The 27,752-nt window shown below is 49.3% G+C and overlaps 1 protein-coding gene and 1 pseudogene across 1 annotated transcript in view; one reads left to right on the plus strand and one right to left on the minus strand.

The window, feature by feature from the left end:
* The window catches only part of LOC104935287 (neuronal migration protein doublecortin), a 34,945-nt gene extending 9,722 nt beyond the window's left edge, over positions 1 to 25,223 (minus strand). The window contains exons 1-3 of the mRNA XM_027273348.1: positions 25,035 to 25,223; positions 22,809 to 23,234; positions 21,328 to 21,668 (exon numbers count right to left, since the gene is read on the minus strand). Coding sequence (XP_027129149.1) covers positions 21,328 to 21,668; positions 22,809 to 23,172 — 705 coding nt within the window. The 5' untranslated portion in view covers positions 23,173 to 23,234; positions 25,035 to 25,223. The remainder of the gene's footprint in view (positions 1 to 21,327; positions 21,669 to 22,808; positions 23,235 to 25,034) is intronic.
* LOC113744321 (neuronal migration protein doublecortin-like) lies at positions 12,028 to 15,445 on the plus strand (annotated as a pseudogene).
* Positions 25,224 to 27,752: the final 2,529 nt, after the last annotated feature.

Consider the following 27,752-nt stretch of genomic DNA (forward strand, 5'->3'; position numbering starts at 1 on the left):
TGGTCAGGTTGTCGATAGTGTTGTTGTTTGTGTTATTGGTCGTGTTATTAGACGTGTGTTGGTCATGTTGTTGTTGTGTTGTAGCGTTGTTGTTGGGTCGTGTTGTTGTTTGTGTTGTTGGTAAAGGGTTGTTGATCGTTGTTGTTGGTCATGTTGTGTCAGTTTGTTCGTTTGTGTTGTTGGTCAGTTTGTTTGTCGTGTTGTTTGTGTTGTTGGTTCATGTTGTTGGTCGTGTTGTTTCTTGTTGTCGTGTTTTTTTTTTTTTTTTTTTTTTTGTCGGGCTCGGTCGTTTTGTGGCGGTCGTGTTGTCTGTTGTGTTGTTTGTGTTGTTGGTCATGTTGTTGGTCGTGTTTGTTGTTGTGTTGTTGTTCATGTTGTCGGTGTGTTGTTGTTTGTGTTGTCGGTCATGTTGTTGGTCGTGTTGTTGTTTGTGTTGTCGGTCGTTGTTGTTTTTTTGTGTGGTCAGTTGTTGATGTGTTTGACTTGGTCATGTTGTCGGTCGTGTTTGTTGTTGTGTTGTAGTCGTGTTGGTTGTGGTTCATGTTGTGGTTGTATTGTTGGTGCGGTCTGTGTTGTTTGTCGGTCGTGTTGTTGTTTTGTTGTTGTCATGTTGTTGGTCATGTTGTCGGTCGTGTTGGTGTTTGTGTGTTGGTCATGTTGTCGGTTCGGTCGTGTTGTTGGTCGTCGTTGTGTCGGTGTGTTGTTGTTTGTTTTTGTTGTTTGTGTTGTTGGTCATGTGTTTGGTCGTGTTGTTGTTGTGTTGTTGTCATGTTGTTTGGTCGTTGTTGTGTTTGTGGTTGTTGGTCCTGTTGTTGATCGTGTTGTTGGTTCATGTTGTTGGTCGTGTTGTTCGTCATGTGTTGGTTGTTGTGTTGGTGTTGTTGTTGTTTGGTGTGGTCATCATGTTGTTGTTTGTGTTGTTGGTCAGGTGTTGTTTGGTTGTTGGTCATGTTGTCGTTTGTGTTGTTGGTCAGGTTGTCGTTTGTGTGTGGTAGGTTGTTTGTGTTGTCGGTCGTTGTTGTTGTTTGTGTTGGTAATGTTGTTGGTAATGTTGTTGTTTGTGTTGTTTTTGGTCATGTTGTTGGTAGTGTTGTTGTTTTGTGTTGTTTTGGTTCATGTTGTTGTTTGTGTGTTTGTTTGTGTGTCGGTGCATGTGTGTTGTGTTTTGGTCGTGTTGTTGGTCATGTTGTTGTTTGTGTTGTTGTTCATGTTGTTGTTTTGTGTTGTTGTTTGTGTTGTCGGTCGTGTTGTGTTTCAGTTTTCTTCTGTGTATAAAAACTCGTCATGTGGAAACATTCAAACATAATCAGAGCTTGCTGAACTGACACCGGCGTCACTGCAGGGAATGAACCAGAGGAATTGAATCTGACCGCCTCAGTGCATGGTTACTGACAACGCCTCAGGCAGAGGTACCTGAACGCCCTCAGTGCAGAGGTACCTGACGCCCTCCAGTGAGAATATTAAGTATTTAGTAAAACTGACCCTGAACTCAGCCGCTGAGCGCGCGCTGCCTTCGCGGCGTAGTTACGGGCGCTTCACCTCCTCTTACGCACGGTTGCCAAGTTCTCTGAACAAAACGGAACCGTTCACACTCCCAAACACCTGAAACAACACAGCAGTCAGTTCAGCGTCTGCTTCACAACAACATGTTACAACAGCACCATAACTCCATTCAGAACCCAAAGTTCGAAAACAAACCAACCGAGGCCCGTGCCGTGCCCAAAAAACAACAAACACCGGACTGTTAGTACCAGCTGTTGCGGTGAGAAGCAGCTCCACGGAGCCTCCTCCGTCGTGATTGCCGAGCCTCGGATGTGCGCAGGATCCCACAGACAGGGAGGGAAATGTCGGCGTGACCCAGGCCGGGACTGAGCAGGAGCCACCAGGTTCCAAAACAGAGCGCGAGGAAGGACGCCCACCGCAGCGCGATGAGCTTGAAGGGCCGGAACACGCCACACCTCGTTTCACGGACACCATGTTGGCTGCTGCTCGGTCAACTTGTGGTCCGCGCGCGTTCCTCCACCCTACCGATCTTCCGCCCGCGCGCGTCCAGATGGCACCGTTTACCGGAGACTTCCGGTTTTCACCGACCTTTCAAAATATAAATAAAGCCTTTTTTCTTTTGTTGTGCCACCGTGCTTCTTCTGTTCATGCATTTGTCATTAGGGTTTGTATTTCTGTGTGTCTGCATGGAGAGCTGCTGCTCCAACAAGTACATACAAAACTTGTGTGAGAGGGAGCACAAAACACCCAACAAACACACACACAAAAACGTTAATAAAACTACGACGAGAAGCGCGCGGGCTCCCTTGGTACGCGGCGACCGTTCCGAGCGTACCGAGGGACCGTCCGCGCGGTTACCGAGGTTGCTCCGTGGTGCTCATGTAAAGATGATCTCAAACCATGGAACTGTCCTTTTTGTCGTGTGAAACTGTTGGATGTGTTGGAGGTCCAGAGATGGCAGTACTGTCACATAAACCACACCACACACACACACCCACACCACACCCCACACACACACACACCACACACACACACTCACACTCACACTCACACTCACCACCCACAACTCAAACAACACACTGTAAAAGACCAGATTCGTTTTAGTTGTCTGGTAACAAGAACAAAATTTACTACCTCATTTATTTCATATTTGAATCAATGTATGATTAACACTCAGAGCAGGCCTGAGTCACCTAATCACTACTCGATCAGCTATGTAAAGGACAAACTTTAAGTCATAATGAGTTCAACCCTTTGTCCCATCTGTCCTCCAGAACCTGGACCAACACTGAACAAAGTCTCTGAACCAACAGGGAATAAATCTACAACAGGAGCCAACCCAGCAGAAAAACCACCTCGCCGGCTGCTGTGTTCAGTTGACTGGACCACTGCGGTTCAGAGTTCTGTCGCTGTTTTCACTGTGTTAGACTGGACACCTGCATTGTTCAGAGGTTCTGTCGCCGTGTCACGTTAGACTGGACACTGCCGTTAGAGTTTCTGTCGCCGTGTTCACTGTTAGCCTGGCACTGCAGGTTCAGAGGTTTCTGTCGCTGTGTTTCACTGTAGAACTGGACACTGCCGGTTCAGCGGTCTGTCGCTGTGTTTCACTGTTCGACTGGGACACTGACTGGTTCTGAGTTTCTGTCGCTGGTTCACTGTTTTAGACGGACACTGCCGGTTCTGAGGTTCTGTCGCTGTGTTCCATGTTAGACTGGCACTGCCGGTTTCAGAGGTTCTGTCGCTGTGTGTCGCTGTTAGACTGGACACTGCGGTTCAGAGGTTCTGTCGCTGTTTTCCGCTGTTAGACTGGACACTGCGGTTTCAGAGGTTCTGTGCTGTGTTCGCTGTAGACCCGGACCCACTGCCGGTTCAGACGGTCTGCTTCTGTGTTCACTGTTAAGACTGGGGACACTGCCGGTCAGGAGGGTCTGTCGCCGTGTTCACTGTTTAGGAACTGGACACTTGCCGGTCCGAGGTTTCTGTGCTGTTGTTCACTGTTAGACTGGACACTTGCGGTTCAGAGGTTCTGTCGCTTGTGTTTTCACTGTTAGACTGGACACTCGCCAGTTCTGAGGTTCTGTTCTGCCATATTCCCTGTAGATAGACTGGACACTGCCGGTTCAGAAGGTTCTTGTCGCCGTGTTCACTGTTAGACTGGACTCTGCTGGATTCAGAGGTCTGTCGCCTGTGTTGTTCCACTTGTTAGACTGGACACTGCTGTTTCAGAGGTTCTGCTGCTGTGGTCACTGTTTAGACGGGACCATGGGTTCAGAGGTTTCTGTGCTGTGTTCACTGTTAGGACTGGACCACTGCTGGTTGGTTCAGAGGTTCGCTGCTGTGTTCACTGTTAGACTGGACACTGCCGGTTCAGAGGTTCTGTCGCTGTGTTCACTGTTAGACTGGACACTGCAGTTCTGCGGTTCTGTCGCCCATATTTCACTGTTAGACTGGACACTTGCTGGTTCAGCGGTTCGTCACCGTGTTCACTGTTTACTGGGACACTGCTGGTTCAGAGGTTTTGTCGCCGTGTTCACTGTTAGACTGGGACACTGCGGTTGCAGAGGTTCTGTCGCCTTGTTCCCCCCCCACTGTTAGGACTGGACACTGCCGGTTCCGCGGTTTCTGTCGCCGTTTTCACTGTTAGACTGGACACTGCTGGTTCCAGAGGTTCTGTCTCCTTGTTCACTGTTAGGACTGGGGGACTCTGCTGGTTCAGCGGTTCTGTTGCTGTGTTCATGTTAGACTGGGACCATGCTGGTTCAGAGGTTCTGTCGCTGTGTTCGCTTGTTAGACTGGACACTGCTGGTTCAGAGGTTGTTCCCTTTTAGACTGGGGACTGATGTTGAACTGATGTCCTCAAAACTGTTGAACTTTTATTTTGGCATACTATTCTGAAGCTAGTTCTGTGCTCTTTTGTGTGTGGTAAGGTTTTGTTTTGGCGCTGTGCTGCACAGAAGGAACTCTCGTGATTAATCCCCTTATTGTAAATAACAATTCCACCTCATGAATGTGGAATGGACTGGTGGATGCCGTTGCTTTGTTGCTGTGTTGCTGTGTTATTAGCACTAACACTTGTTGTTTGTGTATGAGTATGAGTGGATGAGTTGTCCACAGAGACATGAAGCTCACAGTCTGTGGGGAGAATCGTTGTGCACGATGCGAATATAAAACTGTTTTTTTTTCCGTTACTTTTCCGTCTCCTTCTTCATCCTGTCGGCGTGTAGGCCGAGCTGATATTTTTACCTCCTCTCGGAAATTAAACCTTTGATTCACGCTCTGTTGAATTTTAATATTCTACCAGCAGACAACACGATGACCAAAATGGAAAATGTGACACTGAATAAATCCACCAAAATTCACAGTAACGTTTAAATTTAGACTGAAACTTACAGGTTTACTTCCTCGTCAATGTTCCTAACAGGAAGTGACTCCAAAAGATTGAAACGCGTGGGTTGCAGTGCATGTGGGTAAGTATGTGGATTATTACACCAGTGACTTGGATCGAACGAGGACCATGACAAAAACATAAAGAACCACAGTTCAATGTAAATGAACAGAATTGCAGAAATTAATACAGTATCTGTGAGTACAGCACGTATGATATGTAGTTCACGTTGATGTTACCATGGAAACACCCATATTATAACTTTACATAAAATACTTTATTTTTCTACAAAATACTGTGTGTCTGTACTTTAACAGGAACATTACTGAATAATTACTCTGTTGAAATTTTTGGAATTTACTGCAGTTGTTGGAAGTCATTTAAAAGTGCCAGTACTATATTTTACAGTGTATGTGTATGTGGTGTTGCAGGTTACAAAACAAAATCTTCATCAGCAGAGCAAAACCGACCTTCTTCTCTTCACCTGTTTTGCTTGATTGATTTATTGATCAGCTGTCTCAGGTCACCTGTAATGAGACCCCACAGCTGGCCCCAACAGCTTGACCCCACAGGGTGATCCACAGCTGACCCACAGGTGATCCACAGCTGACCCCAGCGACCCACAGGTGACCCACAGCTGACCCACAGGTGAACCACAGGTTGACCCACAGCTGGACCCAAGCTGACCCACAGGTGACCCACAGGTGATCCCACAGCTGACCCACAGGTGTACCCCACAGCTGACCCACAGGGTGACCCACAGCTACCCACATGTGATCACAGTTACCACAGGGGCTGGACCCACAGCTGCACCACAGGTGACCCACAGCTGACCACATGGTTCTCCACAGGCTGACCCACAAGTGATCCACAGCTGATCACCGGTGACCCACAGCGACCCAGAGGTGACCCACAGCTGACCCCACATGTGCTACACAGCTCTGACCCACGGTGATCCACAAGCTGACACACAGGTGACCCACAGCTGACCCACAGGGTGATCCACAGCTGACCCACAGTGACCCACAGCTGAATCCACCGCTGACCCACAGCTGACCCACAGCTGACCCACAGCTGACCCAACAGGTGATCCAAGCTGACCCCCAGCTGACCACAGGGGATCCACAGCTGACCACAGCTGATCCAACCTGTGATCCACGCTGGACCCCACAGCTGATCCAAAGGTGATCCACAGAGACCTACCGGTGATCCACCGCATGACCACAGGTGATCCACAGCTGACCCACAGCTGGACCCCCAGCGTGAATCCACCTCAGCTGGACCCACAGCTGGCACCCACAGCTGGACTACATGGACCCCCCACAGGTGATCCACCAGTGACCCACAGGTTGATCCACAGCTGGACCCACAGCTGGACCCACAGGTGATCCACAGCGCCCACAGGTGGATCCAACAGCTGACCCACCCCCCCCCCCCCCCCCCCCCAGGGACCACCGTTGATCTTTGTCTTCCTACCATCAGTGTTTCCTTGAAGCATCAGAGGAGATGTGGAACCATTTTTACAGGGCTGGTACACTTAAAGTAAAATCTTGGCTTCTGTTCTCCAGATGAAAAACAGAACAACCAGATCTGATGTGGACTTCTCTGACTTACACCTCTTGTTGCCTCTTGCCTGGTTCACTTTACATTGCCCCCTCTCGTTTGGCGGCTCGATTAGAGGGTTTTCAGCGTTATCTGACACAAGGAGCGTTTCAGACATGCAGCCCTCCTCGTGCTGCTGCCCGGCTGCCAACGGGGCATTCTGAGCGGGGGGAGTCTGGGTCGGTCATTAGGCGTTATCGGAGGACAGAGCGATGCCATTCTTTAAATCCCCTCCTCCTGCTCCTCCTCCTCCTTCCTCCTCCTCCTCCTCCTCCTCCTCACAGCAAGCTCTGTCATCCTCCTCCAAAATCCCCTCATTAGAAGTCTGCCGAGCAGACCAAAGCTCCTTGAGCCCGGCGCTGTAGGACGACTCCACACATGGTGTATGATCTGACGAGATCAGTAAAGAAATTCTTCTCAGGACTTCTCAGGATCTGCACGGTCTGACCGCTCAGGGTTTGCCGTGTTTTGAACGACCAGCTGATGATGGATGATGATGATGAAGGTGTCATTATCTCTGCTTCTTTTAAAACTCTCATACATGACGTCACCCTCCTCCTCTCCTCCTCACGCTGCAGCTGGACTGCAAATTCAGCCTCTCAGGTTTTTTCCAGCTCTCCATGCGGTTCCATGGTACCAAGGAGGCTTTGTTTTAATGATGCTTGTCAATGGGCTGTGGCCCGCTCATCTGCCTCTTTACTGTGACAACACATTCCCACTCATCCATCCATCCACTGGCTCATCCACTCATCCATTTGTTCCTGTTGTTTTGGTCTCTCCTCTCCTCTCAACGTTGTTCAATATTGTAATATAGGTTATTAATTCCTGTGCATATTCAAAGTGATGGATTGAATCCATTAAAAATACTCACATTATCTGCATGCGTAGTAAAGTTATTAAGGTTATTGAATCCCTTCCTTACAGAGAATGTTTCCTGAACATTTCACCGAACATGTCAGACGTCTGAAACGTTGATCTGAAAGTGCTGCATGTATGCGTGCGGTCGTGGTTTGTTTGAACTTTTGTCTGTTTATCATATTTAATGTGTCTTATATTATATATAATATTATTATACACCACATTATTATAATATATTATAAGGTATACATATATATATATACCATTATATCTATATATATATAATGTTGTATATATATATATATATAAGTGTTTTATGAGCATCATGACAGTGTTGTGCGTGGTGAGTGTGTGCGGTGTGTGTGTTGTGTGTGTGTGTGTGTGTGTGTGTGAACAGACAGACTTCATTTATTAAGCGATTAATCCTCCATATCTCTATCATACAGTATGTGTGTAATGAATCTTTATAATTCATCCTAACTTTATACGCTGAGTTTCTCAGTCACCGAAACTGGAACCTGGACCTGGACTGGACCTGTTGCCCCCCTTTGTGTGGATTCTCGGAGGCAGCTGGCTCTGAAGTGCCTTGCCTCAAGGTCATGTGACCAGGTCTCGCTTCGGCGAGGCGGACAGGCCCGTTACTTCACTTCCCGCTCTCTGATTAGCACAGACGGGATGAAACTGACGCCGTTCGAACACCACCGTCCAGACTGTGGACTCTGCAGAACGAGGAAGTGGGTTCAGGAGGGAGCACGTTGATGGAAACGGATTCAGTCCACTGAGAGGAATGCTTCTCGCTGCATCATCTCACTGTTCATCGATCATCGCTTCAAGAGACGGAAGAAAGAAAGAAAAAGATTCATGAAGATTTATATAAAAAATCTTTCCCAGTCTTTCTCTGTTCCCCTGGGGCCTCACTGTACAAGAACCAGAACCAGAACCACAGCCTCAGAACACGATCAGCCCACAGGACCTCGCTGGGTCCTTGGACGTCCACCTGGCTCTCCGGGCCTGCCTGCAGCTTGTAGGGACATCTTTCCTTCTCCTCCCATCCGTCGTCATGGCTGCAGAAACCCCTCACCTCCTCCACCCACACTGTCCATCCATCAGACCCCGCAGCCTCCAACCCTCTCAGGACCACAGCTGTGAACCACTTATCTGTCCTGCAGGCATCCAGCCGACCAAGCCGACCGGCAACTGACTCAGACTGGTTTTCAGACTGGACTGAGGCTGGTTTCAGACTGGACTCCGACTGGTTTCAGACTGGACTGAGACTGGTCTTCAGCGGGACGAGACTGGACGTCAGGGACTGGACTGAGACTGGACTCAGGTCCTTTTCAGGTTTTAGGAAACCAGACCCAGAGGCAGGACGTGACACTTTGGCATGTGGGGCCAAATGGCAATGGCAGACAGCAAATGAGCTGTGAATCCACCTTGTTTGTTCACGAGGAAACGGGAAAAAGTCATCGTGTTCACAGAACACGCCAGCCCGGCCCGGCCCTCCTTGAAACGGGGTGTAAGTACAGAGCTGTGTTGTGTGTTGTGTGTGTGGTGGGTTTTGTAGGTGGTGGGGGGGTGGGGTCAGCCACAGGAAAGTGACATCAATCAGTCTCAGTAATTCTTAATATGTCGAACTGTTTACGCTGTGAGGTTACTGATGGACGACATGACAGGTACTCTGTGTGTACCTCTGTGTATACTTGTGTGTGTACTGTTGTTCTCTGTGTGTACTCTGTGTGTACTCTGTGTGTCACTGTGTGTACTCTGTGTGTACTCTGTGTATACTCGGTGTACTCTGTGATGTACTTGTGTGTACTGTGTGAACTCTGTGTCTTGTGTACTCTGTGTATACTCTGTGTGTACTCTGTGTGTACTCTGTGTATACTCTGTGTAACTGTGTTTACTCTGTGTTTTTACTTGTGTATTTATCTGTGTTTTACTCTGTGTATACTCTGTGTGTACTCTGTGTGTACTCTTTGTGTACTCTGTGATACTCTGTGTTTTACTCTGTGTATACTCTGTGTATACTCTGTGGTACTCTGTGTATATGTGTGTACTCTGTGTGTTACTCGTGTATACTCTGTTGTACTCTATGTGTACTCTATGTATACTCTTATGGTGGTATGGTGCTGTGTATCGAAATTATGTGTGACATGCATTATTATTATTCTTATTCATTATTATTATTATTATTATTAGTAGTAGTAGTAGTAGTAGTAGTAGTTAGTAGCTAGTAGTATTAAGTAGTCGTAGTATTAGTATATTACTTTGTGCTGAGCCTCTGTGGTCTCTGCAGACGTGGTCCACCATGATCCAGGTTCTGCCTCTTAAAATAAGAATAATAATCTGAAGAATCTTAGATAGAAAACCATTTCTGTGGTTCCTGGTTGGTTCAGTCTGATCTGGACTGAAATCATGAAATGTTGACACACCACACAGACTCCAGACAGCGGCTGGCCTCCAAACCGGGGACTGATGGCGGATGCCACCCAGCCCCTCTGCGCCTCTTGGAGGACTGATGGCGGACTGCCACCCAGCCCCTGCGCGCCTCTTGGAGGACTCGATGCGACTGCCACCAGCCCCGCTCTGGACGTTGACCCGGTGTGGCGGGGGGGGCGGGGAGTTGGGCGGGTGCCAGGCTGCGTGGCTGAGGACCCAGTGGCTGGCGGGCCAGGCCGCAGCGTCGCGGCTGCTCAGACTGGAAGCAGACAAAGGCCAGGGAGAGACGGCGGCGGATAGCCTGCCACACGCGACGCCCCGCATGCAGTCACACCGCCACACACACGCCAACTGCACACCGCAAGCAGAGACGCAGTGGAGTCCGCGCCCGGGCGGTTTGCCGTCCGCAGACGCCAGGGGGTGGGGGTTCGGATGAGGGGGGGCGTTGGAGCTGTGGAGGCTGGGCGTGCTGAATATTTGCGGGTTTTGAAGCAGGGGACTGGGGTAGGACGGTGTGCGCACATCCACCTGAACAAAACTCCTGCAGCCATGTTGGTCTGTGCTGGACTCAGGTCCTCCCTGGTCGGAGGGGATTCAGGGACAGGAGGACTGAGCTCCATCAAACTTTTCCTTTGTGTGCGGATTCAGATTCAGCTCTGAGGAGGGCTGAGATCCGGTGGTCCTGGTCAGGACTGTGTGTGTATGTGGTGTGGGCAGAGGAGTTCAGACAGAACCGAACCAGACGGCGAACCAGACGAGCCTCCGGTAGTGTTTTCAATTCCTGAGGAATCATGTACGGACCAGGCGACCCGGCCCGGTGGACGTCTGGAGCCGGGGCTGCTCCCCATCCAGCAGCACTGACGCTGCTGTAACCGTGAAGGCGGGCCCCTGGCTGGAGACAATGGGACTGGTCCGGTCTGACGGGCCCCCCCGGGCGAAGGGTCACGTTTGAGCGGAGGCCCTGTAGTGCGGGCAGATGGATTCCCAACGTGGCCTTTGTCAGCCGGTCCCACCCCGAACGCCGCGGGGAGTGGAGGACCCCGTCCACATGGATGGTGGGCGGCCAGCAGCAGTCAGTGGAAGGACTGCCGCCAATGATTCCATTGGAGGAGGAAATGTTCTTCTATAATAAACGTTTGACTGATGTTTGTGGGATCCAAACATTTATTAAAGCTTTATATCCTGATCGATCGATCGATGGATGATCGATCCAACAGAACCTCAGGTGGGGCAGACGAGAAGAGAACAGGTCAATATGTCCGATCGATTCGTCCATAAATCTGAATATTGAAATGATTGCAGACCTCTGACTCAGGGTTGTGGTGTGTGTGTGTGTGTGTGTGTGTGTGTGTGTGATGCGTTCAAAGACCAGTGACCTCACAGTCAATTATGTCCACATCCTGTCAGAGAAGCGGTTGCCATGATTCGGGTCAAACTGGGTCATCAAGCAAAATAATGAATGATAAACAGGTTACGTTGATGATGAGATGAGTTTCTTGTCTTCTGGACCGGGTCGTGGTCGTCATGTGGTCATGTCATGTGTCATCATGTGGTCAGCAGGTTAACAGGAAGTGAAATCTGCTCTGTCATGAAGCATAAGAGCTTTATTGTTTTATTGGCTGATGAACGGATGGCATCATTTGCATAATTCCAAACAAAGAAAGAAACCGGATCTCCTGAAACATCTGGATCAGAACCAGCTGCTCAAAGAAACAGATGAAAGCTTCGGTCCAACATGATGTGAACACAAACCACACTGACGTTCAAACCAACCAATGAAATCATATTTTCCAGATCAGCTGAACCACGTGCTCGACGGGACATTAATTTAGATTAATAATCTAATGATGATGATCTGCATCATGACTTCAACATTCTCTGATTCACATCAGAGATGATTAAAACTGGATCATCTGTGAAGAATCTGAAGCTGAATCTTCAGAACCGTCAGAACCAAGTCCAACGCGTCAGAACAAGTCCTTATAGTCTTGATAAAAAATGTCTCGAGCTTCATGGACCGTCCGTGTAACGCAGATGAACTGTTGAACCAAACCCGGCTTACACGGAAAGAATCAAAACGGTATCATTTGATATTTGGTGAATTCCTGTTTTTGGATCAGGTCAAAATATTAATGTGTTTCATGTTTGACAAACTTTTGCTCTTTGTCTTTGTGTCGTAGATCTCCGGAGCCGGTCCCCTCCACCTCACATCCGTCACAACCATCAAACTTCCCGTCATCATGGAGCTGGACGTTGGACATTTTGACGAGCGAGACAAGGCCTCCCGTACCGCGGGGTGGACGCATGAACGGCCTCCCCAGCCGACCATAGCGCCACTGCAGCTTCTACCGCCGCGCACTCTGCAGGCCCTGACCAACGAGAAGAAGGCCAGAGGTTCGCTTCTACCGCAATGGAGACCGCTTACTTCAAGGGCATCGTGTACGCCGTGGGCCAACGACCGGTTCCGCACCTTCGACTCTAGTGCTGGCCGACCTCACGCGCTCGCTGCTCCGACCAATCAAAACCTGCCACAGGGAGTTCCGCTTCATCTTCACCATCGATGGCATGCGCAAGATCGGACCTTGGACGAGCTGGAGGAAGGTGAGCAGTTTCAGACTTCTTCTTCATGAGGCAGAGGTCACCTGGACCGTCGGTTAATCTAAAGGTTACTCTGGACGTGACATCGTCCACTCTGCTCAGCTGTTTCACATTTATTTCGTGTTCTGCTCGATCTGGGTCTCCGTCAGCTCGTGTCAGTCTGTGGAAGGTTTGTCTGACTCAGCCGTCCTGACTCGCATTGACAGACGGCTTCATGAGCAGCTGATCGAAATGATTCATGTGTCAACGATGATCTCAGATCAGATTTAATGAATGACGTGTTTGTTTGACACAGACGAGACGATCGCGGGAAACGTCTTTGAGCTGTGACGTGAAGCTTCAGCAGTAAAAGTTCTGGTCAGGTTCTCTTCAGACCCACTTTCATGACCCACTCTGTGACCCACTTTCTGGCGACATCACTTCCTGTAGAGAAGTAGGGCGAGGGTAAAATATAAAAATGAGATGATGGTCGCTGCTCGCGGGAGATAGATGGAGTGTGTGGTGGTGACTGCAGCAAAGAGGGGCAGCGCTGGGGTGGTGCCAGTGGTAGCCGGGTGGAGGACGGGGTCTTTTCATTTGCTTCCTCTGCTGGGGTATAATATAGCTCAATCTCTCTGCACTTGTGTAATCCACTTTTGCTGCCTTTGTCTTTGCTGTAATTTTCTCCACATCAGTCTAATTGTTCCTTCTGGATTCTTTGTCAGGATTCTCCGTCTGAACGAGAGCGGCCACATCTGCTCCTCGACACCAGGTCGCTAATGAAGGAGAACCTGGAGCTTATTTAGGAAAAGTATCTGTGAAGATGCCGGAGGAGATTCGATCTCCTGAAATGTTAAAATGAGGCTCAGTCAAGTTTAGTCAACAGACAAAGACGTGCGTATTAATAAAAGAAACATGAAACTGTTTGCCTGATTTTATTTATTTAGTTTTTGGTTTGTTTTAGATTGAAACCTTAAATCAGATATTTGGATCGGTCAGTTTGGTGTTCGGACTCTGACATGTGTTCGCAAACGGACGTCATGTGAAACGAAGCCGTTGATTCGACGACCTGCAGGTTCCGAAGTTTCTTGGTCGACGACGATGCCAACCACGCTAACCTGCTTATCTTTTCCGTCAAGGGGAAAAGCTACGTTTGTGCACTCGGAAACTCCTACACGAAGGTCGACTACCCAAAGAACGTCAACCCCACTGGTCCGTGAACGTGACGGCCTCGGCCGCCCAGAAGAACATGCAGTCCTTAGGCCAAGGCTGCGGGAGTCCAGAGAGAGCAAGGACTTTGTTCGACCCAAGCTAGTGACGGTCATGCGCAGCGGCGTGAAGCCACGTAAGGTGCCGTGCGCGTCCTGCTCAACAAGAAAACCGCACACTCCTTCGAGCAGTGCTCACCGACATCACGGAGGCCATCAAGCTGGAGAGCGGCGTGGTGAAGAGGATCTACACGCTCGACGGCAAGCAGGTACGTCTGTGGGATTCAGTGGGTCACATTAATGCTGCGTTGTTTTCGTGTTTGAACGCCTCTGTTCTCCAATAAAGACAGTCAGTCCTTCTGTAAGCACGGCGGCACATAGGTAAATTTGTGTCAGGGTTGAGAACAGTTCATCATTCATGCTCCCACCCACACCCAGACAGGTAACCGGATCAAAGCGACGGGAAACGAATTATTTGCACGGAAATGCAAAAAACAACAAAAATGTTATTGTGTGCTCGTCCATGAGAAGCTCCGACATCATGAGAACAGCCTGAGACACAATGACCTGCTTTGTCTGCGCTCTTTATTCGGACTTTTGAGGCCGCACACCGTCCTGTCTTGTGGTTAGTCTTTAGCGTCCCGCCTTTGTTGGGGATTTTTAGGTCATTAGTGTTTCTGGTTCGATGAGTGGGAGTTCTCCTCAGTCCGTTATGGAGCGCAAAAGGCCAAACCCTGCATTGTATTGTTTGATCATTTTGTGCTCATTGTTTGTCTGCGGAGACGAGCTTTAACAATGTTGAGTGTTTCTCGTGCAGAGATCAGCTGAGACGTGATTCGTCCTTTTGTTGCTCGCTTCGTTCAGACGCATCTGAAAAACGGATCAGGCTCCCAAGAACACTCGACTGTCAGGAGCGCTCGACATCTGGGCAGTCCGGTGAATCCCCCATTTTTGAGACGGTGCTTTAGTTCATGTTGGAATGAAAATGCAGACAGAAACGTCTCTGTAACCTTACTGTTTCTCTGGTGTTCAGCTAAAAGACCCCTCGGCTGTTAAAGCAGAAGTCGACACTGAATCCCCACGAGAAGAACCGCCGGCCCGCTGTGGGCAGTCAGACATCAGGCGGATTCGGGTTCGGAATCAAACTAAGGATATGCAGCCTGATGAATGTTAGCGAAGATTTCACAGATTTCTGTAAGTTGAACTCTGAATTCATTCAGAAAAGAAACTGATTTTGTCTCATGTCCGTTACTGAGCAAGAGCGTTCGTTCACACACACACACAACACACACACCACACCTCAGGTCTCTGAGGTTTTTAATATTGAGCCTCTTTATGAAGCAATCTAAAAATCTGTGAGCAATGAGGTTTCTTCTTTCTGTCTGCACAAACGTTCAGCAATGTTTGGTGAACGTAGTGAATGCCGCTCACAGGTGTGTAGGTGTGATCTGCACACGATTTGAATCGAGTTAATTAACGGAGGCGTGGGCAGACGTCTGCAGTCGTCTTTGATTGTTAAACGTTGTCTAAACGTTCCTGGGAGCTGTGTGTCTCACAGATGGACTGTGGTGTTTTCCGTGTGTTAATGGACACACGCTGATTTTACAGGAGGAGGTTTGATGTGACGCTCCCTCTCAGGTCTCTTCTGGTTTTTGACTTCCTATTTCATCTTTGTGGTTTGGACTCTGCATTTTTAATGATGTTTGCTCTGATTGAATCGATCCCGTCTTCATTAATTGCTTCCTGATTGGGCTCCGCTGATCTCAGATCTGTCCCTGCTCACATCATTGCGGCTTCTTTTTGTGTGCAGCTGCTCGTGGTGGAGGTGATCTGCTGAAGCAGTATTGATGCAGTGCCCGCCCCGCCCCTCCCGACTCCTCTTCCCATTCCACGGCGATAGCTGCTGGGACCGGTTGTAGCAACCACATCCCAGGCACAAAGAGAGCCCAGCTGGTGTGGGACCGGTCTGTCAGATCGCCATCCTGTAGAGAGACTTTACTCCCAATGTGAGCCTCTCTGAGAATGTTCTGTGTTTCACCTGCACGACATGTTTCATGTGTGGGAGTCTGTAACGTGACGGTCTGTAACATGACGGTCTGTAACATGACGGTCTGTAACGTGACGGTCTGTAACGTGACGTCTGTGAGGTGACGGTCTGTGAGGTGGCGGTCTGTGAGGTGACGGTCTGTGAGTGACGGTCTGTAACGGACGGTCTGTAACATGACGGTCTGTGAGGTGACGGTCTGTGAGGTGACGGTCTGTGAGGTGACGGTCTGTGAGGTGACGGTCTGTAACATGACGGTCTGTAACGTGACGGTCTGTGAGGTGACGGTCTGTGAGGTGACGGTCTGTAACGTGACGGTCTGTGAGGTGACGGTCTGTCGTGAACGGTCTGTGAGTGACGGTCTGTAACATGACGGTCTGGTACAACATGCGGTCTGTGAGGTGACGGTCTGTGCGTGGACGGTCTGTGACGGGTGACGGTCCTGTAACATGACGGTCTGTAACATGACGGTCTGTGAGGTGACGTCTGTGAGGTGCCGGTGTAACATGACGGTCTTGAGGTGACGGTCTGTGAGGTGACGGTCTGTAACGTGACGGTCGTGACTGGTGACGGCTGTACGTGGTCTGTGAGTGACGTCTGTAACATGACGGTCTGTAACATGACGTCTGTGAGGTGACGGTCTGTGAGGTGACGGTCTGTGAGGTGGACGTCTGTAACATGACGGTCTGTAACATGACGGTCTGTGAGGTGACGGTCTGTGAGGTGACGGTCTGTGAGGTTAGGTCTGTAACATGCCGGTCTGTGAGGTGCGGTCTGTAACGTGACGTCTGTGAGTGACGGTCTGTGAGGTGACGGTCTGTAACATGACGGTCTGTGAGTGACGGTCTGTGAGGTGACGGTCTGTAACATGCGGTCTGTAAGGTGACGGTCTTTACATGACGGTCTGTAACATGACGGTCTGTGAGGTGACGGTCTGTAACATGACGTCTGTGAGGGTGACGGTCTGTACATGACGGTCTGTTAACATGACGGTCTGTGAGGTGACGGTCTGTGAGTGACGGTCTGTAACGTGACGGGTCTCTGTGAGGTGACGGTCTGTAACATGACGGTCTGTAACGTGACGGTCTGTGAGGTGACGGTCTGTGAGGTGACGGTCTGTAACGTGACGGTCTGTAACATGACGTCTGTGAGGTGACGGTCTGTAAGGTGACGGTCTGTAACATGACGGTCTGTAACGTGACGGTCTGTAACATGCGGTCGTCTTGAGGTGACGGTCTGTGAGGTGACGGTCTTGTAAACATGACGGTCTGTAACATCCGACGGTCTGTGAGGTGACGGTTGTGTAACATGACGGTCTTTGTAACGTGACGTCTGTGAGGTGACGGTCTGTAACATGACGGTCTGTGAGGTGACGGTCGTACATGACGGTCTGTGAGGTGACGGTCGTGAGGTGACGGTCTGTAACATGACGGTCTGTAACATGACGGCTGTGAGGATGACGGTCTGTACATGACGGTCTGTAACAACCTGACGGTGCTGTAACGTGCGACGGTCTGTAACATGACGGTCTTCTGAGGTGACTGGTCTTGTCAACGTGCGGTCTGTAACATGACGGTCTGTAAATGACGGTCGTAACATACGGTCTTGACAGGTGACGGGTCTGTTGAGGTGACGGTCTGTAAACGCTGACAGTACTGTCCTGTAACATGACGGTCTGTAACATGACGGTCTGTAACGATGACGGTCTGTGAGGTGACGGTCTGTGAGGTGACGGTCTGTAACACTTGACGGTCTGTAACATGGCGTCTGTAACGCGAACATGACGGTCTGTAACATGACGGTCTGTGAGGTGACGGTCTGTGAGGTGACGGTCTGTGAGGTGTAAGTGACGGTCGTAACATGACGGTCTGTAACGTGACGGTCTTACTTAACATGCGGTTCTGTGAGGTGACGGTTGTGAGGCTGACAGGGACACACAGAACCAGACAGAACCAGACAGGGACAAACAGAACCAGACAGAACCAGACAGGGACACACAGAACCAGACCAGAACCAGACAGAACCAGACAGGGACACACAGAACCAGACAGAACCAGACAGAGAAAACACAAAGTGATCCTTTTCACATTTCCACTGTTACAGACCGTCACCTCACAGACCGTCATGTTACAGACCGTCACCTCACAGACCGTCATGTTACAGACCTTCACGTTACAGACCGTCACCTCACAGACCGTCATGTTACAGACCGTCACGTTACAGACCGTCATGTTACAGACCGTCATGTTACAGACCGTCACCTCACAGACCGTCATGTTACAGACCGTCACCTCACAGACCGTCATGTTACAGACCGTCATGTTACAGACCGTCACGTTACAGACCGTCATGTTACAGACCGTCACCTCACAGACCGTCATGTTACAGACCGTCATGTTACAGACCGTCACGTTACAGACCGTCATGTTACAGACCGTCACCTCACAGACCGTCATGTTACAGACCGTCACGTTACAGACCGTCATGTTACAGACCGTCACGTTACAGACCGTCATGTTACAGACCGTCACGTTACAGACCGTCACCTCACAGACCGTCATGTTACAGACCGTCACCTCACAGACCGTCATGTTACAGACCGTCATGTTACAGACCGTCACGTTACAGACCGTCATGTTACAGACCGTCACCTCACAGACCGTCATGTTACAGACCGTCACGTTACAGACCGTCACCTCACAGACCGTCATGTTACAGACCGTCACCTCACAGACCGTCATGTTACAGACCGTCATGTTACAGACCGTCACGTTACAGACCGTCATGTTACAGACCGTCACCTCACAGACCGTCATGTTACAGACCGTCATGTTACAGACCGTCACGTTACAGACCGTCATGTTACAGACCGTCACCTCACAGACCGTCATGTTACAGACCGTCATGTTACAGACCGTCACGTTACAGACCGTCATGTTACAGACCGTCACCTCACAGACCGTCATGTTACAGACCGTCACCTCACAGACCGTCATGTTACAGACCGTCATGTTACAGACCGTCACGTTACAGACCGTCATGTTACAGACCGTCACCTCACAGACCGTCATGTTACAGACCGTCATGTTACAGACCGTCACGTTACAGACCGTCATGTTACAGACCGTCACCTCACAGACCGTCATGTTACAGACCGTCACGTTACAGACCGTCATGTTACAGACCGTCACGTTACAGACCGTCATGTTACAGACCGTCACCTCACAGACCGTCATGTTACAGACCGTCATGTTACAGACCGTCACGTTACAGACCGTCATGTTACAGACCGTCACCTCACAGACCGTCATGTTACAGACCGTCACGTTACAGACCGTCACCTCACAGACCGTCATGTTACAGACCGTCACCTCACAGACCGTCATGTTACAGACCGTCATGTTACAGACCGTCACGTTACAGACCGTCATGTTACAGACCGTCACCTCACAGACCGTCATGTTACAGACCGTCATGTTACAGACCGTCACGTTACAGACCGTCATGTTACAGACCGTCACCTCACAGACCGTCATGTTACAGACCGTCATGTTACAGACCGTCACGTTACAGACCGTCATGTTACAGACCGTCACCTCACAGACCGTCATGTTACAGACCGTCATGTTACAGACCGTCACCTCACAGACCGTCATGTTACAGACCGTCACCTCACAGACCGTCACCTCACAGACCGTCACGTTACAGACCGTCATGTTACAGACCGTCACCTCACAGACCGTCACCTCACAGACCGTCACCTCACAGACCGTCATGTTACAGACCGTTACCTCACAGACCGTCACCTCACAGACCGTCATGTTACAGACCGTCACGTTACAGACTCCCACACATGAAACATGTCGTGCAGGTGAAACACAGACATTCTCAGAGAGGCTCACATTGGGAGTAAAGTCTCTCTACAGGATGTGCGATCTGACAGACCGGTCCACACCAGCTGGGCTCTCTTTGTGCCTGGGATGTGGTTGCCTAGCAACCGGTCCCAGCAGCTATCGCCGTGGAATGGGAAGAGGAGTCGGGAGGGGCGGGGCGGGCACTGCATCAATACTGCTTCAGCAGATCACCTCCACCACGAGCAGCTGCACACAAAGAAGCCGCAATGATGTGAGCAGGGACAGATCTGAGATCAGCGGAGCCCAATCAGGAAGCAATTAATGAAGACGGGATCGATTCAATCAGAGCAAACATCATTAAAAATGCAGAGTCCAAACCACAAAGATGAAATATGAAAGTCAAAAACCAGAAAGAGACCTGAGAGCGGGAGCGTCACATCAAACCTCCTCCTGTAAATCACGCGTGTGCTCATTAACACGGAAAAACACCACAGTCCATCTGTGAGACACACAGCTCCCACGGAACGTTTAGAGAACGTTTAACAAATCAAAGACGACTGCAGACGTCTGCCCACGCCTCCGTTAATTAACTCTGATTCATAATCGTGTGCAGATCACACCTGTACACACCTGTGAGCGGCATTCACTACGTTACACAAACATTTGCTGAACGTTTGTGCAGACAGAAAGAAGAAACTCCTTGCTCACAGATTTTTTAGATTGCTTCATAAAGAGGCTCATATTTAATAAACCACAGAGACCTGCAGAGGTGTGTGTGTGTGTGTGTGTGTGTGTGTGTGTGTGTGTGTGTGTGTGTGTGTGTGTGTGTGTGAACGAACGCTGCTTCAGTAACGGACATGAGACAAAATCAGTTTCTTTTCTGAATGAATTCAGAGTTCAGCTACAGGAAATCTGTGAAATCTTCTGCTAACATTCATCAGGCTGCATCATCCTTAGTTTGATCCGAACCCGAATCCGCCTGATGTCTGACTGCCCACAGCGAGCCGGCGGTTCTTCTCGTGGGGATTCAGTGTCCTGAATTCTGCTTTAACAGCCGAGGGGTCTTTTAGCTGAACACCAGAGAACAGTCAAGGTTACAGAGACGTTCTCTGTCTGCATTTTCATTCTCAACATGAAACTAAAGCACCGTCTCAAAATGGGGGATTCACGCCGAGCTGCCAGACGTGCGAGCGCTCCTGACAGGTCGAGTGTTCTTGGGACGGCCTGATCGTTTTTCAGATGCGTCTGAACGAAGCGAGCAAACAAAAAGGACGAATCACGTCTCAGCTGAGTCTCTGCACGAGAAACACTTCAACATTGTTAAAGCTCGTCTCCGCAGACAAACAATGAGCACAAAATGATCAAACAATACAATGCAGGGTTTGGCCTTTTGTTCGCTCCATAAAGGACTGAAGGAGAACTTCCCACTTCAGAACCCAGAAACACTAATGACCTAAAAATCCCCAACAAAGGCGGGACGCTAAAGACCTGAACCACAAGACAGGACGGTGTGCGGCCTCAAAGTCCGAATAAAGAGCGCAGACAAAGCAGGTCATTGTGTGCTCAGGCTGTTCTCATGATGTCGGAGCTTCTCATGGACGAGCACACAATAACATTTTTGTCTGTTTTTGCATTTCCGTGCAAATAATTCAGTTTCCCGCTCGGCTTTGATCCGGTTACCTGTCTGGGTGTGGGTGGGAGCATGAATGATGAACTGTTCTCAACCCTGACCACAAATTTACCTATTGTGCCGCCGTGCTTACAGAAGGACTGGACGGTCTTTATTGGAGAACAGAGGCGTTCAAACACGAAACAAACGCAGCATTATTCGTGACCCACTGAATCCCACAGACGTACCTGCTTGCCGTCGAGCGTGTAGATCCTCTTCACCACGCCGCTCTCCAGCTTGATGGCCTCCGTGATGTCGGTGAGCACCTGCTCGAAGGAGTGTGCGGTTTTCTTGTTGAGCAGGACGCGCACGGCCTTACGTGGCTTCACGCCGCTGCGCATGACCGTCACTAGCTTGGGTCGAACAAAGTCCTTGCTCTCTCTGGACTCGCCAGCAGCCTTGGCGGCTAAGGACTGCATGTTCTTCTGGCTGGCCGAGGCCTTCACGTTCACGGACCAGTTGGGGTTGACGTTCTTTGTGTAGTCGACCTTCTTGTAGGAGTTCTCCGATGCACAAACGTAGCTTTCCCCTGTGACGGAAAAAGATAAGCAGGTTAGTGTGGTTGGCATCTCGTCGACCAAGAAACTTCGGAACCTGCAGGTCGTCGAATCAACGGCTTCGTTTCACATGACGTCCGTTTGCTGAACACATGTCAGAGTCCGAACACCAAAGCTGACCGATCAAATATCTGATTTAAAGGTTTCAATCTAAAAACAAACCAAAAAATAAATAAATAAAATCAGGAAACAGTTTCATGTTTCTTTTTATTAATACGCACGTCTTTGTCTGTTTGACTAAACTTGACTGAGCCTCATTTTAACATTTCAGGAGATCGAATCTCCTCTGGCATCTTCACAGATACTTTTCCTAAATAATCCTCCATGTTCTCCTTCATTAGCGACCTGGTGTCTGAGGAGCAGATTGTGGCGCTCTCGTTCAGACGGAGAAATCCTGACAAAGAATCCAGAAGGCAACAATTAGACTGAATGTGGAGAAATTACAGCAAAGACAAAAAGGCAGCAAAAGTGGATTACACAGTGCAGAGGAGATTGAGCTATTAATTATACCCCAGCAGAGGAAGCACAATGAAAAGACCCCCGTCCTCCACCCGGTACCACCGGCACCACCCACAGTGCTGCCCCTCTTTGCTGCAGTCACCACACACACACTCCATCTATCTTCCGCGAGCAGCGACACCATCATCTCATTTTTATATTTTACCCCTCGCCCTACTTCTCTACAGGAAGTGATGTCGCCAGAAAGTGGGTCAGAGAGTTGGGTCATGAAAGTGGGTCTGAAGAGAACCTGACAGAACATTTACTGCTGAAGCTTCACGTCACAGCTCAAAGACGTTTCCGCGATCGTCTCGTCTGTGTCAAACAAACACGTCATTCATTAAATCTGATCTGAAATCATCGTTGACAACATGAATCATTTCTGATCAGCTGCTCATGGAGCCGTCTGTCTATCGAGTCAGGACGGCTGAGTCAGACAAACCTTCCACAGACTGACACTGAGCTGACGGAGACCCAGATCGAGCAGAACCACGAAATAAAATGTGAACAGCTGAGCAGAGTGGACGATGTCACGTGTCCAGAGTAACCTTTAGAATAACCGACGGTCCAGGTGACCTCTGACCTCATGAAGAAGAAGTCTGAAACATGCTCACCTTCCTCCAGCTCGTCCAAGGTTCCGATCTTGCGCATGCCATCGATGGTGAAGATGAAGCGGACTCCCTGTGGCAGGTTGATGTGGTCGGACAGCGAGCGCGTGAGGTCGGCCAGCAGAGAGTCGAAGGTGCGGAACCGGTCGTTGGCCACGGCGTACACGATACCCTTGAAGTAGCGGTCTCCATTGCGGTAGAAGCGAACCTTCTTGGCCTTCTTCTCGTTGGTCAGGGCCTGCAGAGTGCGCGTGCGGTAGAAGCTGCAGTGGGCGCTATGGGTCGGGCTGGGGAGGCCATTCATGCGTCCACCCCGCGGGGTACGGGAGGCCTTGTCTCGCTCGTCAAAATGTCCAAAGTCCAGCTCCATGATGACGGGAAGTTCTGATGGTTGTGACGGATGTGAGGTGGAGGGGACCGGCTCCGGAGAGTCTACGACACAAAGACAAAGAGCAAAGTTTGTAAAACAATGAAACACATTTAATATTTTGACCTGATCCAAAAACAGGAATCACCAAATCTCAAAGATACAGTTTGATTCTTCACGTGAACCTCGAGGTCTGGATTCAAACAGTTTCATCTGCGTACAGGACGGTCCATGAAGCATCGAGACATTTTTATCAAGACTAAAGGACTTGGTTCTGACGGTTGGACTTGGTTCTGACGGTTCTGAAGATTCAGCTTCAGATTCTTCACAGATGATCCAGTTTTAATCATCTCTGATGGGAAATCAGATGAATGTTGAAGTCATGATGCAGATCATCATCATTAGATTATTAATCTAAATTAATGTCCCGTCAGCACGTGGTCAGCTGATCTGAAAATATGATTTCATTGGTTGGTTTGAACGTCAGTGTGTGTTTGTGTTCACATCATGTTGGACCGAAGCTTTCATCTGTTTCTTTGAGCAGCTGGTTCTGATCCAGATGTTTCAGGAGATCCGGTTCTTTCTTCCTTTTTGGGAATTATGCAAATGATGCATCCGTTCAGCCAATAAACAATAAAGCTCTTATGCTTCATGACAGAGCAGATTTCCCTTCCTGTTAACCTGCTGACACATGATGACATCATGACATGACCACATGACGACCACGACCCGGTCCAGAAGACAAGAACTCATCTCATCATCAACGTAACCTGTGTATCATTTATTATTTATGCTTGATGACCCAGTTTGACCCTGAATCATGGCACCGCTTCTCTGACAGGATGTGACATAATTGACTGTGAGGTCACTGGTCTTTGAACGCATCACACACACACACACACACACACACACACACACACACACACACACCCTGAGTCAGAGCTCTGCATCATTTCAATATTCAGATTTATGGACTGAATCGATCGGACATATTGATCCTGTTCTCTTCTCGTCTCCCTCACCTGAGGTTCTGTTGGATCGATCATCCATCGATCGATCGATCGATCGATCAGGATTAAAGCTTTAATAAATGTTTGATCCCAAACATCAGTCAAACGTTTAAAGAACATTTCCTTCCTCATGGAATCAGTCTGCAGTCCTTCACTGACCGCCCCCACCATGCTGCTGTCGCCACCCATCCATGTGGCGGGGTCCTCCACTCCCCTGGCTGTCGGGGTGGGACCGGCTGACAAAGGCCACGTTGGGAGTCCATCTGCCGCACTACAGGGCCTCAGCTAACAGTGACCCTTCCCCGGGGGGCCGTCAGACAGGACAGTCCATTGTCTCCAGCAGGGTGCCCGCCTTCACGGTTACATCAGCGTCAGTGCTGCTGGATGGGGGAGCAGCCGGCTCCAGAAGTCCACCGGGCCGGTCTGCCTGTCCTTACACTGATTCCTCAGGAATTAAAACACTACCTGAGGCTCTGTCTGGTTCTGCCTCTGGTTCTGGTTCTGTCTGAACCTCCTGCCCACACACATACACACCACAGTCCTGACCAGGACCACCAGGATTCTCAGCCCTCCTCAGAGCTGATCTGAAATCAGCCACAAAAGGAAAAGTTTGATGGAGCTCAGTCCTCCTGGTCCCTGATCCAGCTCAGACCAGGAGGACCTGATCCAGCACAGACCACATGGCTGCAGAGTTTTTCAGGTGGATGTGCGCACACCTCCTTAGCCACAGTCCACCTGCTCAAACCCGAAATATTCAGCAGAACCAGCTCCATCAGCTCCAACGCCAAACCCACCCCATCACGACCCCCCACACCTGGAAGTCTGCGGGAAAACCGCACAGGGCAGCGGACTCACCTGCGTCTCTGCTTGCGGAGTGAAGTGTGCGTGTGTGTGCGGCTGTGAATGCGGGAGTCGATGGTGCAGGATCTCAGCACGCCGTCTCTCCCTGCGCCTTTGTCTGCTTCAGTCTGAGAGCCGAGCCGCTGCTGCCTGAGCCAGCAGCCACTGGGTCCTAAAGCCAACGAGCCTGGACCCGCCCACCCCGCACACCCCGCACAGCCAGGGTACCAGTCAGAGAGGGGCTGGGTGGAGTCCGCATCAGTCCTCCAAGAGGCAGAGAGGGGCTGGGTGGATCCGCATCAGTCCAAAGGTTTGAGGACAGCAGCTGATCTGAGGTCTGTTTGTGTGTCAACATTTCATGATTTCAGTCCAGATCAGACTGAACCAACCAGAACCACAGAACTGTTTCTAAGATTCTTCAGATTATTATTCCTATTTTAAGAGGCAGAACCTGGATCATGGTGGACCACGTCTGCAGAGACCACATGAGCTCAGCAACAAAAGTAATAATACTACTACTACTACTACTACTACTACTACTACTAATAATAATAATGCATGTCACACATAATTCTGATACAGCACCACCCCGCACAGCCCTGCCCTCACAGAGTACACACAGAGTATACACAGAGTACACACAGAGTATACACAGAGTATACACAGAGTACACACAGAGTATACACAGAGTACACACAGAGTATACACAGAGTACACACAGAGTATACACAGAGTACACACAGAGTACACACAGAGTATACACAGAGTACACACAGAGTATACACAGAGTACACACAGAGTATACACAGAGTACACACAGAGTATACACAGAGTACACACAGAGTATACACAGAGTACACACAGAGTATACACAGAGTACACACAGAGTATACACAGAGTACACACAGAGTATACACAGAGTACACACAGAGTATACACAGAGTACACACAGAGTATACACAGAGTATACACAGAGTACACACAGAGTATACACAGAGTACACACAGAGTACACACAGAGTATACACAGAGTACACACAGAGTACACACAGAGTATACACAGAGTACACACAGAGTATACACAGAGTACACACAGAGTACACTGTTCAGTGTCGTCCATCAGTAACTCTCAGCGTAAACAGTTCAGACATATTAAGACATTAATGAAGAATGATGATGTCACTTCCTGTTGCTGAACACACACACACACACACACACACAGCTCTGTACTAACACACAGTTTAAAGGAGCCGGGCCGGGCTGAGCGTGTTCTGTGAAACACGATGACTTTTTCCTCGTGAACAAACAAAGGTGGATTCAGCTCATTTGACTGTCTGTCCATTGGACCACATGCAAAGTGTCACGTCCTCATCTGGTTCCTAAAAACCTGAAAGGACCTGAGTCCAGTCTGAGTCCAGTCTGAGTCCAGTCTGAAACCAGTCTGAGTCCAGTCTGAGTCCAGTCTGAAACCAGTCTCAGTCCAGTGCCGGTCGGCTTGTCGGCTGGATGCCTGCAGGACGAGCATAAGTGGTTCACAGCTGGTGTCTGAGAGGGTTGGAGAGCTGCTGGTCTGTGGTGACAGTGTGGGTGGAGGAGGTGGAGGGGTTTCTGCAGCCATGACGACGGATGGAGGAGGAAGTAAACAGATGTCTACAAGCTGGCAGGCAGGCCCGGAGAGCCAGGTGGACGTCCAGGACCCAGCAGAGGGTCTGTGGAGCTGATCCAGTGTTCTGAGGCTGTGGTTCTGGTTCTGGTTCTGTACAGTGAGGCCCGGACAGAGAAGACTGGAAATATTTTTATATAAATCTTCATGATCTTTTTCTCCATCTCTTGAAGCGATGACTCGATGACAGTGATGATGATGCAGCGAGAAAGCCTTCCTCTCAGTGGACTGGATCCGTCCATCACGTCCTCCTCCTGACCCACTTCAGCGTTCTGCAGAGTCACCGTCTGGACGGTGGTGTCGAACGTCGTCAGTTTCAATCCCGTCTGTGCTAAATCAGAGAGCGGGAAGTGAAGGAGACGGGCTGTCGCCTCGCCGAGCGAGACCTGTCAACATGACCTTGAGCAAGGCACTTCAGAGCCAGCTGCTCCGAGATCCACCCACAGGGGGGCAACAGGTCCAGGTCCAGGTCCAGTTTCAGGGTGACTGAGAAAACTCAGCGTCATAAATTTAGGATGAATTATAAAGATTCATACACACATACTGTATGATCAGAGATCATGAGGATTATCGCTCTAATAAATGAAGTCTGTCTGTTCACACACACACACACACACACACACACACACACACACACACACACACGCACACACACATTCATTAGGCCAGGACAAACACATTATATATATATATATATACACATTTATAATATATTATATAATGTGATATATAATAATATATATATACACATTATAGATAATATATATAATGTGTGTATAGAATATAATATATATTATTACACAAAATATGATAACAGACAAAAGTTCAAACAAAACCACGACGCCGCATCACATCAGCACTTCAGATCAACGTTTCAGACGTCTGACATGTTCTGTGAATGTTCCAGGAACGTTCTCTGTAGGAAGGACTTCATAACTTAATAACTTACTAACGCTGCAGAATAATGTGAAGTATATTTATGGATTCATCACTTCTGAATATTCACAGGAATTAATAACCTATATTACAATTGTTGAACAACGTTTAGAGGAGAGGAGAGACCGAAAACAA

The sequence above is a fragment of the Larimichthys crocea genome, chromosome XXII, assembly GCF_000972845.2.
Source record: "Larimichthys crocea isolate SSNF chromosome XXII, L_crocea_2.0, whole genome shotgun sequence".
NCBI classification, from domain to species: domain Eukaryota; kingdom Metazoa; phylum Chordata; class Actinopteri; family Sciaenidae; genus Larimichthys; species Larimichthys crocea.